The sequence below is a fragment of the Penicillium bovifimosum genome (genome assembly GCF_028826915.1).
Source record: "Penicillium bovifimosum strain IBT 22155 chromosome Unknown utg000004l_segment0_segment0, whole genome shotgun sequence".
NCBI lineage: Eukaryota > Fungi > Ascomycota > Eurotiomycetes > Eurotiales > Aspergillaceae > Penicillium > Penicillium bovifimosum.
The window spans coordinates 230,015-243,958 of NW_026622713.1; the positions used below are offsets into that span (position 1 = coordinate 230,015).

Consider the following 13,944-nt stretch of genomic DNA (forward strand, 5'->3'; position numbering starts at 1 on the left):
CTGGTTCTCTGGATAGGCTAATTGAACGATTGGAATACTCACCGAAGTCTAAGCTGCTCACGGCGTGGGCCACCCGCTCGCTTGCACTCGCTGGTAAGCCTGAGCAGAAGGTTGACAGCCCCAGAATGTTTCTTCCTCGATGTTGGCAGGTCTACTGCCTGCTTGTCTCAGACGAAGGGCAGGTTGTTGCAATTGCTTGCACAGGGATCGGATTCCGATTGCTCTGATGTTTCTTCGTTGTTCTTCCTTCTCCACGGTGATCGCTCTACCTCCTTTTTTGAGTTTGAGGCTTACTGGGTACGCCTCAGAGCGTGGGTTGATGTCGGTTTTCAGCAAGTAGTTGTCGCTGTATGCCGGCATTACCTCTGGATCCTCGTGCTGAAGAAGGAAGAACAACCAAGAAACACCATAGCAATCGGAATCCGATCCCTGTGCAAGCAGGGGTACGTGGTCCTCGGTGATTAGCTGCAGGGTTGTGGATGGGTTCGAGGGATCGTGGTTGATTACAACCACAGAACAGCTCGGTCGTTCACGAACTGGAAAAGACATTGATCGCAAGGGAACGGGGAAACAGTTTGCAGACCGTCACGACACGCAACCCAACACCCCTATTCACCTCGAACCCATTTCTTTATCTTAACCTACCCATTTTCATCCACAACCATGCAGCCAATCGCCGAAGATCACGTACCCCATCGAGGACGAGACATTCTGGGAATACATCAACATCTACCTACAATAAAATACACTTTCGCTTCTACAAGCACAACTGTTCATTTCACTGTGTACACAGGACCTAGCTCGTGATACCACTGAATACTGGAGAATGGTATGACTATCCGACACATACATACAGAGCTCCTACACACCTCATTTAACAGCGAACGCATCCAGAGGGCAGATTCAACTTCCAAAGAACTCCGTCTGTGGCCAAGCGAGAACTATCCCGACAACCCTCTGCAAGGGATCCAGCATATCTCGGAGACTGGCGTGTGTCATGGCCCATCAAAGGCCATGAATGGCGCCGCACTCTCACCTTCGCAGGCGACTGGTTCATGCACGCTCATCGTCGGCGGCAATGGGAAGGCATCGACTCCGGCATACTGCTAGCGTTTCAATGTGCTTCTGCCAATGTGCCTCTTATCTCTAAGGCAACCCATTCGAGGAAGTAGCATTGTGTTCTACAATATCGACGGGCTACGATATCAGCACGGAATGCCCTTTGCCGGGTTTCCGCAGACTTACTTTGACCTCAGCTCCATGATGGCGATCATGGGGGCGTCTTTCATTGACGACCTGGATCCCAACACAGGTGTTGTAAATGCATCTCTTCATTGGTTGCCTTTTTCTATCACAATCCCGTGGATCCGTTTCTCGACGCTAATACTTCTAGCCAAATGGAGGCTGATACCTAGCGCAAAGATGGGACTGACTAGATCAAATATCAATTTCGTAGCGCGGGCTTTCTGGCTGCAGAGATCTTCATAACGAGATTGATATTGCTGAAAAAGGGAAATGCATTGCACAGCTGAAATTTCCACTGGCACCGTATGGTCCACCTACTAGTATATGAATGTTCTATACTACTACCTCGTTGGGATGCATGCATAGCACTAGTATCAAAGCTGATATTGTGAATTCTCAACTGAGATTATGGGGCTCGTCGGACCCGACCCTCATCTCCGAAGTAAATCCATCCATGGATTGAACCACTGATCCCTGAAGATCTACTCCGTACGATCGACCCACGAGCCCCATCGCTACGGGACTGGTACTTGGTAGTACCTTCGCACCCCATCGTGCTCCTTCCCGCAGTCTCAGACCGAGACCGGAATCTCCCGATGACTTCCAATGTTCCAGCTATCGTTTGAATCTGCCTAGAAAATATGTAGGGAGTACTTCACTGTGACAAGAAGCAGAACCAGGGGCTCAAAAAGGTCAGTAGTCGTTATGCACGAAAGTATACAAAACTAGAGCCCACGATCCCGGTACCGCGCAAAGGAGATCCTTACTCGAAGTGAATAATAACCCCCGCCGATCTGAGATTGGCTCTATGCCAAGCGCCCTCCTTTGAGATTGTGGCGGTGAGCCTCTGGAATGTCCGTACACCCTCAGCCGCCACCAAAACGGTCAGCAAGTATAGAGAGGACATCGGAATGTGAGATAGGAAAATTTGTGGGACGTCGGCCACGTCACGGGGTGCGACCAAATTTTGAGAATGCATTCTCGGAGCTGAGCGCGCTGTGTATTCCAATGGAGACAAAAGGGGTCGTACATGCTGCATGCATAGATGGTGTGGGGCTGACATGCGGTTGTTAGTTCGTTCAAGATGGGGAGGGGTTCGTTGGTTGGGGCGCGATAAGCGCTTGATGTGGGAACGGCGGAGGAAGTGGTATGCGTTAGATCATGAGATCATCGATGTATGCATATCGACAAACTGTAAAAAGAGATGAGATCACATTATTGAGTCTTACAGAGTTTCGGGATAAACCATGGTTCTAGAAAGGAGACGATCAGGGCGCTATTGATCGAATGTTGCCTATTTGGGCGCCCGAGCCGCATGAATGAATCTTAGATCTGATCTGATCGACAGCTTTGTTTAAGCTAGTAGTGAGTTCAGCATGGGCGTCTGAAAAATGTTTTGTTACGGCCCGCTTCGGGGGCCCCGGGATCGATTTGTGCTTTAGCTTGAGAGGCATGGTGATGGGGCTGAAACACTGTAGTTGCATTTGGATCTTTGTTCTAGTTTATGGAGTGCTTTATTTTCAGCTGCCTGTCTCCATATTTTACTGCGTATGGACGTATTGAAAGCGGGTTGTCACGGTAGTGAGTTCCGACCAATATCAGCTGTGCGCATGATTCGGAGATGACACGAGCTTAGACTATTGAAAGTTTTATGCATGCTGCAGTCTAACGCAGATTGCAGTTAACGTCGATTCCACAGCTGTGTCCTGCGTCTACCCAAAGAAACCATCTTGTATGCACATTGTGCAGACTAAGTACTGACAGGGATTGTATACAGATACAAATTTACACAAACAAAACACCGAGTACATCTCCATACACAGATCTAAGACATCGCAACGGAAAGTGTAATAGAGCAATCTAAATCGACACTAAACCCAACAAAGAAAAGCCAATACATAGTCTGATCCGTGGGTTTGGTACTCTAATTCGATTCGTTCCCACCATCGCGCCACAACGAGCTACGATTGGCTCCGACCAGATATACTTCCCACAAAAACAAAAGGGTTAAGGGTAAATCTCGGATCCGAACACGGGTGTGACGGGTCTAATTAAATAATGTGGAGTCAGCCGCTAACCCCGAGGCCTATCTACCGGCTAGGAATCAAAGGGCGGAATAAGCGAAAACGAGTCAGGAAGTGCTTTGCAGCCAATAAGAGCACATCCGGGTAGACGATCCCGGCTTGACTGGGGGTGGGAAATATGTTGTAGGCAGACTGATTCTGAAGAAATGATGATGTCGCTTACTCGTACAGATGCACCTCGTATGTACGGGGGTCGGTGCTGAGATGGTTCGGATAGATCCGCTGCGGTTCATTCCGAAATGCCAGTGTACAGTCCAGTCGGAGTGAAGAACCGCGACAATTTAAGGGTTACAGTTTCGAAGATACTAATGCAAGTCCGTTATTCTAGTGAGACCGATACTCTTTCGGTCCACGGCCCAGTCCAATAGTGTAACTAGCTTCTACCCTAACTCACTTGAGTAACAATAGTTATCGGTATCAAGATTCACCCATACCCCTATTAGTTAGCGACCGCAGAGAAGGAAAAGAACACCCGAAGAAGAAGATAGTCTTCCCCTCCACTCCACAGAATTATTCAAACTACCAATGACGGGCCATATGCGCAAGGCCCGAGAGTCATGTTACATACCGATCTACCATTGTTAGCTCTTGGCAATCTTAATCTTCCGCGACGCTACAGTGGTACAAACAATGTCAGGACCACACCGACTTTTCCTCCAAATAAGTATTTCGTCAGGCGCCGGGCACTCGATACCGCCGTTGCATTGATGCGTAGTGTACAGAGTAGATCTCGGAGTTCGCAGCGTATAGTTCTCCGCGATATGCATGATCTGTAAGATCTCATATTAGACCCAAAGATAGAGTTTGAACGGGCAGGGATTCGAGCATCTGCTGCAAGCATAGTTAGGTATGGCCCATGGGTGACCACCAAGTAGCATATTTCTGACTTGCAACCTCATCCACAACCCCAGGTGATCTCCTCGGAGAACATTAAGCACATTGTGGAGGTTTCCATAGGTGATATCTCTGGTACGATGCGTACCATCCCCTTTTCCGTTGAAATCTCAGTCTCGGACTTGTCTGCCGACAAGCCCACGGCAGTGAGGTGCCGATATCTAGAGTCATCTCTACCGTGTAATGTCTCATTGTATGGGACTAGACAGCCACTCTTTGCATTACCATAGATGCTAGGACTTGGCACAGCCTTGTGCGTGAATCGCCACGCCGTCGCCACCTATTCTAATGCTGTAGGTATGTACGTGGACTGCCTTCGAACATTGGATGAACATATACATACTGTGTAAAGTTCCACGGAGCCGAGCGGAGTGCCCGGGTACACTCGGCCGATATAGATCTCGGACGATGTATGACGTGAAAGAGGATATATTCGATTGAGAAAGGTTGAGACTGCTTCCAAGACTCCCAACCAGGGGTCGCTTGTCGTTTACAATATACACAACGTCGAAGATGTTGCACGATGCACGGAGAAGACGACGAAAGATCGGACTCCACTTAGAGCCCCGTGGCCGGTCCCGACCGAGGTCGGGGATTTGCGTTAGTCAGCACCACGCACCTTCAGCAGCAACCATGGAATCGATTCAGCTTTTCCCTTGGAACAAATTCAAGATCAGATGGTTCCAGGCACACCACGTGGCGTTTGCTACGTTTCCCTCATTTTCCCGATCTATGGTTGAAACAAGCTGAGAGCAAGGAAGGAACGGCTAGTGACATCGTAGATCGCCACAGGGATGGACGAACGTGGGATCTGAGATCTCGATCGATTTCATTTCGCCATCCCTGCTAGCTTACCTGCTAAAAAGGTATGAAATTTGGGTTGGTAAATCGTATGCCGTCATCGCCCCTCTTGACCCCACCAATATTGAAGGGCGTTTGTAAGGAACTAAATTCAAATTGTTGAAAAGGGTAGACGTACCAAGTAACTGAATGCTGTAGAAGTGTACGCTGAATGTAAGATCATGTACATACACACATCGTACATGGATCCATATCTCAAAATTGCGTCGATCCTCCAACGCAAACTCTCCAACCTACCGGGAATGGCATCGAACAAATACCCCACTTGCAGGAGCAATCGGGCAACCGCGCGATGCCTCCGAACAGGGGTCCCCTGCCAATCTGGTGGCTCACGAACTATGATTGTTGCAAAATCCTCGAGAAAAATAAATGGCCCCAATGACAAATCCTGAGACGCGGGTTATTACAGGATTGACCCACTATCGCCTACTGGCGAATGTGGCGGTCTGTAAGTATCTACATCGTAAGCGCGGCTCGTAGCTCGTAGCTCGTTCCTCTGTTCTTTGTTATGCTTTAGGTAGGTCACAATATTTGTCACACGATATGCCCTAGCCAAGCAAACAATGATCGAGTTACCAAGGTTCAAGAATCGAGATCTCATGCCTCCCCGATCGATCCCACACTTCGTATATCGGATCTGATCGTTGGAGACAAACACAAATACAAATACATTGTCCGTAGGGCGAATGATCGCTTTTAATCCCCCGCTAGTCATATCGTCAACCTTAGTCTCCATGATCTACTCTACTATTGTCCTATCTTGTCGCGGCTGTCGCTTAAAGTGGAAACTTACTTCCGGGGTCCCAGTCTGTACGGAGTACAATGCACAGTATTGCTTGAGATCTAAACATCGGCGAAAAACAATGATGAAACTATGTATAAACTTAAACTTTATCAACAATCTCCACTGATTATTACAAATACCCCGTCTAATTAGTTAGTCAGTCCGTGCGGTATCATATGAGCTCATCAAACGGTTAAAAAGTCTAACGATTATACCACAGTTCAATCGCCACAGTGCAAGCGGATATCGCCCCAAACTGTGCCAAGAAGAGAAATCTTAATGCCAAGGAATTCTGTTCTATGTCTCGATGAGAACAGGCCACATGGCGTCGGCAAACCCACGTTTCAAGCGCGAAATCTAGCCCGAGATTCGACCTAGGGGCGTTCCAAGGTTCGCTCAGCTCGACCCAGATCCCAGACTGACGGTTTAGGGTTGAGGCTTCATCTTCATGTCTTGCAACACTTCACGGGTAACTCCGACAAACCCACACTATTTACGCAGGACAATTAAGAAGTAATTAAATCGATGTTCATTCCTAAGGATGGTCATTGCCACCCGCAAAAGGTTCCCGGTGTTCCGGAATTCGGAGAAACAATGGGACAAGAGGACATGTCATAAAACCTTCGAGATCGAATATCAAATATCGACTAGGACCGTAAATGTAAGGGAGACGCTGAATGAGACACGATCGTACACACATCATATCAGGAACATACTCAACAGACACGCGAGATGAGGTCCTTGAACCTCTGAAGTGGCTCACAGAACAAACAGATGCAGGGTATAAACCAATAACAGTCTTGAGATGAAGGGGGAGAGCAAAGGTCAAGAGCGAAAGATGAAGAAGAAGAGATAGAAAGTAAGATCAAAAACCAATTTCACACCAGGCCAATGGCTATTGAATCATCAAAGGGGGATATCTATGCTGAAGCCGTTTTTCTCCCAGTATCTTGGAAGCCGTGGGGGGTATTATAATAAAGGCACCGAATAGGGATCCCAAAGCAAAGGAAGGAACAAAAAAATGAACACGCAGGGAGGGAAATAATAAAATAAAGATGCCGAAGAGGGTAAATCAACTCTTGAAGTCCCAGTAAAAAAAAGAGAAATGGACACTGAACGCCGTTGCCTCCCTTCTATTTCCCACCTATTTTCAACGCCACATTCAGATTTCGGAAAAAAAGATTAATGACTGGTTGGCGATGCGGAGTCGAGTACCGACTTGGGCTTGAGGTTTGATCCCAGACTCGCCGCCTTCGCGCCCATCTTGCGTGTCAGCTTGGCGTAGTGCAAACCGCAGGCGTTACACAGCGTCCGGGCACCGTCTGGACCCCGACGCCATTCCGGTGTTTCGGCTCGGTTGCAACTGTGGCAACGACCAGGAGGGGCAGCTTTCTGTAAAGAGATGTGGTTAGCGATGACTATGTGGATATGAGGGACCGCGTGGCAACCATGATGTCAATGCCACGAGAAGCGGAATATGATCATGGATGAACGGCTCAGAAGGGAAAGTCCAGGACTTACTCCACGCCGCTTTTTTGGGTCTGCGCCTGCAAACCCACCTGTGCCCTTGTACTCTTCTTGGTACATGGCCATGTGCTCATCCTCGGTCTTGAACGCTTTTCGTTGCGCCATTTGTTCAGCGAGCGCCTGTTCCTGGTTCACCACCGCTGTCCGAATCCGAATCAAGGCATCTTGGTTCCGCCGTTGCATATGAAGCATATCCTCCACCTCGTTTAGCGAAGGAAGGGACCCCAGTATCGGCCCGGATCGCTGCGTCTGGTGCGCGCGAGCTGCGTAGTGCCGGGAGAAATCCAGAGTCCGGGTACTCAAATCAGAGATCTATTTCACAGTGTCAGTTCGAAGGTTTCAAGAGGATTGTCAATCGCTTCCATCTCGATGTTTGCTCAATATCACGGGTCAAAGATGGAATCGGACGATAAAAACAATAGAAAGCAGTAATCCCATACCTCATTCAAAGATGTTTCCACATCGAAAACATCCAAATGTCGCTTGACGGAGTCATTATGGGGAGGAATTGGTCGACCCACAAATCCACCCTTGACTTCTTCCACGCGCGATGCATAGGGGCGACTGCCGTAAGGAGCAGGATAGGCGTGGCCTGCAGGCTGGGATTGGAAGGAGGGATTTGGTGCGAAATGGCTGTAACCGTTGGGCGAAGCCACGCTACCAGCGGACGTTGGCGCACTGTACTCATAACCGGAGTTTTGTGATCCAACCGATGTAATTCCCGTTTTGGAGCTCTGTGTAGGGGATTTGCCCGTGTTGATGGACTGTAGTGACGCATTGTGGGAACCTTGTGTGTTGATGGAGGTGAGAGAGCGGGCAGCCTCGGTCTGCAGCTGGGATTGATGGGAGTAACTGGGTTCCCGCATCAATGACCCCGTCGGTGGTCCATTCGAAAAGGGATTCGGTGGTCCGGCGGGACCTTCTGTGCTCGGCCGTCCGATGAGATGTGAGGGCGCCGAAGGGTGTGCGGATTGTGAGGGCGGAGCGGAGGTAGGTGTAGCGTAGGGGAGAGGATTGTCATTGCCGAGAGCCTCGTGAATTGACGGGAGGGATTGTCTGGGAGTATGCTTTTCTTTTTCTTCTTCAATGGCGCGACGGGTCTCCGGTGGCGAGACATACCCTTGCGGCGGTGCGCTTGCCGACGGCGCGTAGGAGTAGGGCATGTGTTGACCGGAATACATGATGTTGGGGCTCATTAGTGGAGTTGGGGAAGCGGTCGCACTCGACGGGTATCTGGGGGTGTAGCTTGGTCCGTCTTTCCCTAGGAAACCTATTGCGGGCAAAGGGTCTCTGTAGATTGAAGGGTGGTCAGCATTGGGATGGATGCGCTGAGGCAACGAGACCAACCTGTGCCTAGGTGCGGCTTCCAAAGACCCCATCACGTGGAGTATAGAAGATTGATGAAATAGTTTTCATCAACCCAGCGAGCTATTGTAGAGTCCGCGATAAAGAGTGTGGGATTGAAGGACCAGTGGAAGTAGCGAAGTCCGGCCGAATGCTAACAATAACAAAGTTTGAAAACCGCCTCTTGTGCGACCAGGAAAAGCGTTCCACTCGTTGAGTTGCTTTGGGAGAGAGAGTGGAAGGGGGAAAGATCCAAGAAGTCCAAAGGAGCCAAGATCCCCAAAGAACCCAAAGATCCAAGTAATCCCGGAGAGGGGCGCAAGTTGTTGTGGCGTTTAAATGGAGTCCGAGTAACCCCGTTGACCCTACCAGTTTAACCTAACAGTCAAGTAATTGATCAAATAGGTCAAATCGATTCAACTGGTTCATTCCTTTCTTTCTTTTCCTTTTTCTCTTTCTTTCCTTTTTTTCTTTTTTTCTTTGTTTTTTGTTTTTCCGATGAAATACGTCAACCTTAGCAAGGAACACAAGAGAGAGAAGAAACCCCTCCAAAAGTACGTTAAAGTCCGAAAAAGAAGGCAAAATTCGATCGAATGCAAGGGATCGAAAGCGTGGAAACAGAGAATGTCAATCCAAATATGAAAGCACGAGGTGGAATGAGAATATAAAATAAACTCGAGAGAGGGGAAAAGCCAAAATCCAAGGGGGATCGAGGCTACTTCACTTCGGGCTTTAGATTGGAAACGGGAAGCTTAGAAAAAGTGTATTATTTCTATAGAAATAGGATTAAGAATTAAGAATTAAAATTTAGAATTATTCAAAAATATTAAATATAAAAAGATCGAGATCCATACAGGGGAAAATTACCCTGGGAAATTGCCAGATCGTCAGATCCCGGTTTTTACTGCCAAATTACCAAACTGCGGATCATCGGGTTCATACATACGATACCACTAACTTACCACAGTGGAGGATGTACATCGTAGAGGCTGTGCAAGCTAAACTAGATCTGTCCGAATATCTGATCCATTGACCTAAAGTCTCCTGTAGGATGCCCTCGGTGTCCTTGGTGACCCGCATAGCGCGACACAGGCCAGGAACCTAAGGCTTGGAGGTGGTACAGTTATTAGATGTAATTTAATTAGGACCCATAAACTGGGAATGACTTACCAAGTATAAGTTCTCGAATTTGTTTTTTTTCTATTTTAATTATGACAAAGGGGATAGGGCTATCCCCCAGCAAGATCGATGCTCGATCGAGATAAACGGCCGATTCCCAACGTGCTATTGAAAGATGGCTCGATCTCCGGAGTGGCACAGCTAGTTAGCGGACGATAGGCAATAGTTACAGCTCATCACGATAGTGTTCTATTGTCCCAGCCTTCTGGAACCGATCTATTGTTACGTCTTGTGTGGATGCTTGATGTACGGAGCATAGTCCGTATATCATAAGGGACGAATAATAAATCACGCAGAAGGGGATCGCAGTAATCTTATTGATCTTTTCAGAGTTTAGCCCCAAGATCGGACTGCCAAGGACAAGTATCAATGTACGAGTACCTGTAACTACATGCATCCGTGTCACATGAGAGAGATCTCCGATTCAGAGTGGGTAAAATGTCAGCCTCGGATGGGTGAAGACATAGCTACAATATATGACTCAACAACTTAAATCTGCCAGATTTGCTCCTCTGTACATCGTCCCCAGATAGACCGTACAACGTTCATCGTAGGGCTTATCAATGAAGCCGAAATGATGTCACCGGGTCCGAGGCTGTCCGAGGCTACCCCGGTGCTCGGTCCCAGGGGGAAATAACGATCCGAGATCTGATGCATGATTCATATGATGTCTATCGTTTTAGCTGGAATAGCCAGTATCGCGGAACCCACAGCATCGGGTCCGAAACAAATGGCTCAAATCGAGTCTGGAGGACATGCAACCCCAGTGTCACCTAGGCGAAGCACAAGAAGTACAAGGGGGTTATACTGAATCCAAGATCTTTCAAATGGAGACACATGAGGGCTCTTCCCATCGCAACTGGGGGAATTAGAGACGTGGCTGAGGTTACACAGTCAGCTCTGAAAGTGCCTGACGTGTCCAGATCGCAACGTTCCATGGTTCGCTTGACCTTATTTTTTATTTTTATTTTTTCATTGGCTTCTTATTTGCTACTTATATACTTCCACTCTTGGGCATAGTACAGGTTCTTTTACTGTGTACTTGACCATGGTCTACATGTACAACATTTACACATTCGCCAAAAGAGCATTGAATAACAAAATAATAACAAAATAGCCAGATACAACTACTCCGTAGTTGATCTAATTTACGTCACCAAGCCACACGCCGTTTCAAGCCAAGATCGGACGCAGGTGAGATCACAAAGAGATAATAAAAGTAAAAAGACCGGGCAAGCAAAGTGAGAAAAACAGATCTGAAATAATCAAAAGGAAAATAAATGTTTCTTCAGTCTCGGAGCATCCTACCCCCTTGAGTACCCGCCGAAGGTTATCGGGGTCGCAAGGGTTTTGCAAACCACGTTGCTTAAGCTTTAGATCGAGATCGAACGCGGGACGTCTATTGGTGAGATCGCGTGTGCTGCGCTCCATCTTAGCCCTTCAGGCCTGAACATGCACAGTGTCCAAGCATGCTGGCATCCATACAGAAATGCTGAAATGCGCAATGCACCTAGGAAGTTGGGGTCCAAGGGAAAGAAAGGGAAGGAGCGTTGGTGTGTATCAGGGCCAGTTGCCTTTCTAGGCACCCTGCGTAAGATGGGTCAAAGATCGGCCCTGGAAGTTTCTGCTTATGCTCAATCTCTCTTATACAATGTAATGTCCCTCCCAAGTCTCTGGCACTTCACTACCTGCTTACAACATTGCATGATGTCGCTGTGGCGATAGCTTACTTACAAAAGCACCGGTGGGTTAATGTGGTGGGATCGACCAAAGCTATTCGGTATTGAAGAAGGAAAATCAAGATCCATTTTCTGGATCTTTGAGTTTGCTGCCCTCGGGCCCACGCCGTTGGACGTCATATTTCTTTCTCCGTCTCCCTTTCGTAGCGCTACCAGGGATGTTAGAACGATACTTGTCCGGTGTAAAGCACTTAGCTTGCACACCTGGGATCAATGCTCCGTTTTCCCGCTCCCTGTCCGCGTCCAAGCGTCGAGCGGCAGAGCGGCAGAGTGGTTGACTACTCGTGGCCAGATTCGCCTCCAGGGTTCCTTGGCCAAACTTCAGCGCACAGACTCAAAGGGAAGACCCATAATGATGTATCCCAACGGTCGGCCCAGTGTCTAACCGCCGATGGGAGATCCAAAAAACGGTTAGACATGCAAGGCAATCGCCTGGAGATCTTCAGAATTTACATTACGGTCCGTTGATCTAGGTCAAGGCTTCTTGGCCAGCTGGGTCATGAGCTGAACCCCGGTCCGATCGCCGGAACGGTTTTAACATATTGGACTGAAGACTGAAGGGCGCTTGACATATCTTATCTTCATGCAGTCGGCATGGAAACAAGAGCAAACCTCGAGTCTCATAGAGCGATCCCCCGTACATGCATACATGACTTAAGCGCACCAAAATCACATCTCAGAACAAGGCCTTTGGAATGGCACAATGGCCTTGTTAATCCTATTGATGAGTCCGAAACCAACCACTGCGAGGAATCGATCTGCACAGTAATCGCGAGTCCAATGCGCGCGCCAGATCTTAGAATTTCAGCCACCTCTGCGATGTGTTCCGTGCGCACTGAAGATATAGTGCATGCACGGTATGTCACTTCACCTGCCGAGCATGAAATATGTACAGATGTAAGGATCTTGGCGATTGGGAGAGTTCTCCACCTGCACGATAATGGGGGTAGGAAGGGTCCGAAGGGACCAGGCGCAACAACGGTCGGAGTGCTGACTCAATGAGACTGATCACAATCCACAATCTAAATACAGTCACCAAAATCCCACAATATGAAGATTAGATTTCCCCGAGATTGACATCGTATAACATCCAATATGCGTTCCCAGGAAAGAGACTGAATCATGTCTGGGTCTGGGCGTTCACCGGAGCCGAATTTCCCCGCGATGTCTGGGCGCCTTTCGATCTGAACTATTGGAATCTTAACCAGTCACAACCTGCAAGTCCGCTCTGATGGATCATACAAGATCGGACTGTCTGCAGGCCCGGTTTCAATACAGCAACCACTTTGTCCGCTTTGCAAGGAGTATACTATCCTGGTTGCCTTTTTAAGGCAACTAAAAACCCCAACCCAGACGCTGTGACAATGTTCATTACGAGGCACACCCCACTAACAACACAACAGTAGCTCCATGGGACTGAGCCAGAGAGTGTGGATACGAAAAATCGATGGTGGCTTCGGCATTGAAGAGATTCACGTGCCTGCACACCGTTTAGCGCGCTATTGACGAGAGACGATGAGATGTTCGACCGCAAATACGCCGGATTTTCGCCTTCTTCTGGCCAATGACACGATCTAATCAAGAGATATGTGTCCACTTGAAGATCTCCAGTTGGAGAAGATGCCGATCCACGGCCAAGCCCTCTCCTTCTTTTCCTCCTCACTACTCCGTATTATGTCGTAGTTTCTATTTCACCATGATACGATGATACCAGCGCAGCAGCGCTAGTCCATGGTGGAGATCATAACCTTGGCTGCGCAGAATATCATACGAGACTACTTGGGACAGGATCTCAGCGCAACTTGAGTGATCGACAAAACACGTTAGAACCGTTTTTGGTTCCCTGATGAGCTGTTGACAAAGGCAATCAAAGGATTTTAGCACATTTGAATTTTCCGAACTAACACCTGTTGTGGAGAACATACGATCGCTGATCAGAGATTCCTCACCGCATGGGAAATGAGCGATAGAGTGATGAGCAGCTCAATTTCCTTTTGTTGGCAAGAGATTAAGATCCGACTCCTGTCAGTGGATTAACCTCTCTAGTGCGCATCGACCGTTGACTATCTTTTTTTTGGTGCGATTTATCATGTCGATACGCCGACGTGAACCGAGATGGAAGTGGAATTCGCTGCTGATACGATCAATTACCAAGTCATAAAAAGGGGGGAATATGCACGATGCATAGTATGGACTCTCGCAACCTCATTAACTCCATGACATCGAACTAATGAGTCACTATAGAATACTATAGACCTTCACAGTAAAATCTCCGGCAACCCCAGTC

General features: G+C 48.1%; 2 protein-coding genes across 2 annotated transcripts; both read right to left on the reverse strand.

The window, feature by feature from the left end:
* Positions 1-57: 57 nt before the first annotated feature.
* Positions 58-360, reverse strand: N7515_004368 (uncharacterized protein; the record flags this gene model as incomplete). The annotated part of the gene is made up of 1 exon (XM_056665112.1): positions 58-360. The coding sequence occupies one exon, from the start codon at positions 358-360 to the stop codon at positions 58-60; it is 303 nt and encodes a 100-aa protein (XP_056522062.1).
* Positions 361-7,050: 6,690 nt separating this feature from the next.
* nsdD (GATA-type sexual development transcription factor NsdD) lies at positions 7,051-8,774 on the reverse strand (the record flags this gene model as incomplete). Its single annotated transcript, XM_056665113.1, has 4 exons — positions 7,051-7,260; positions 7,390-7,707; positions 7,836-8,685; positions 8,743-8,774. 4 exons carry the CDS (start codon positions 8,772-8,774, stop codon positions 7,051-7,053), a joined length of 1,410 nt encoding a protein of 469 aa, XP_056522063.1.
* Between the last annotated feature and the right edge of the window lie 5,170 nt (positions 8,775-13,944).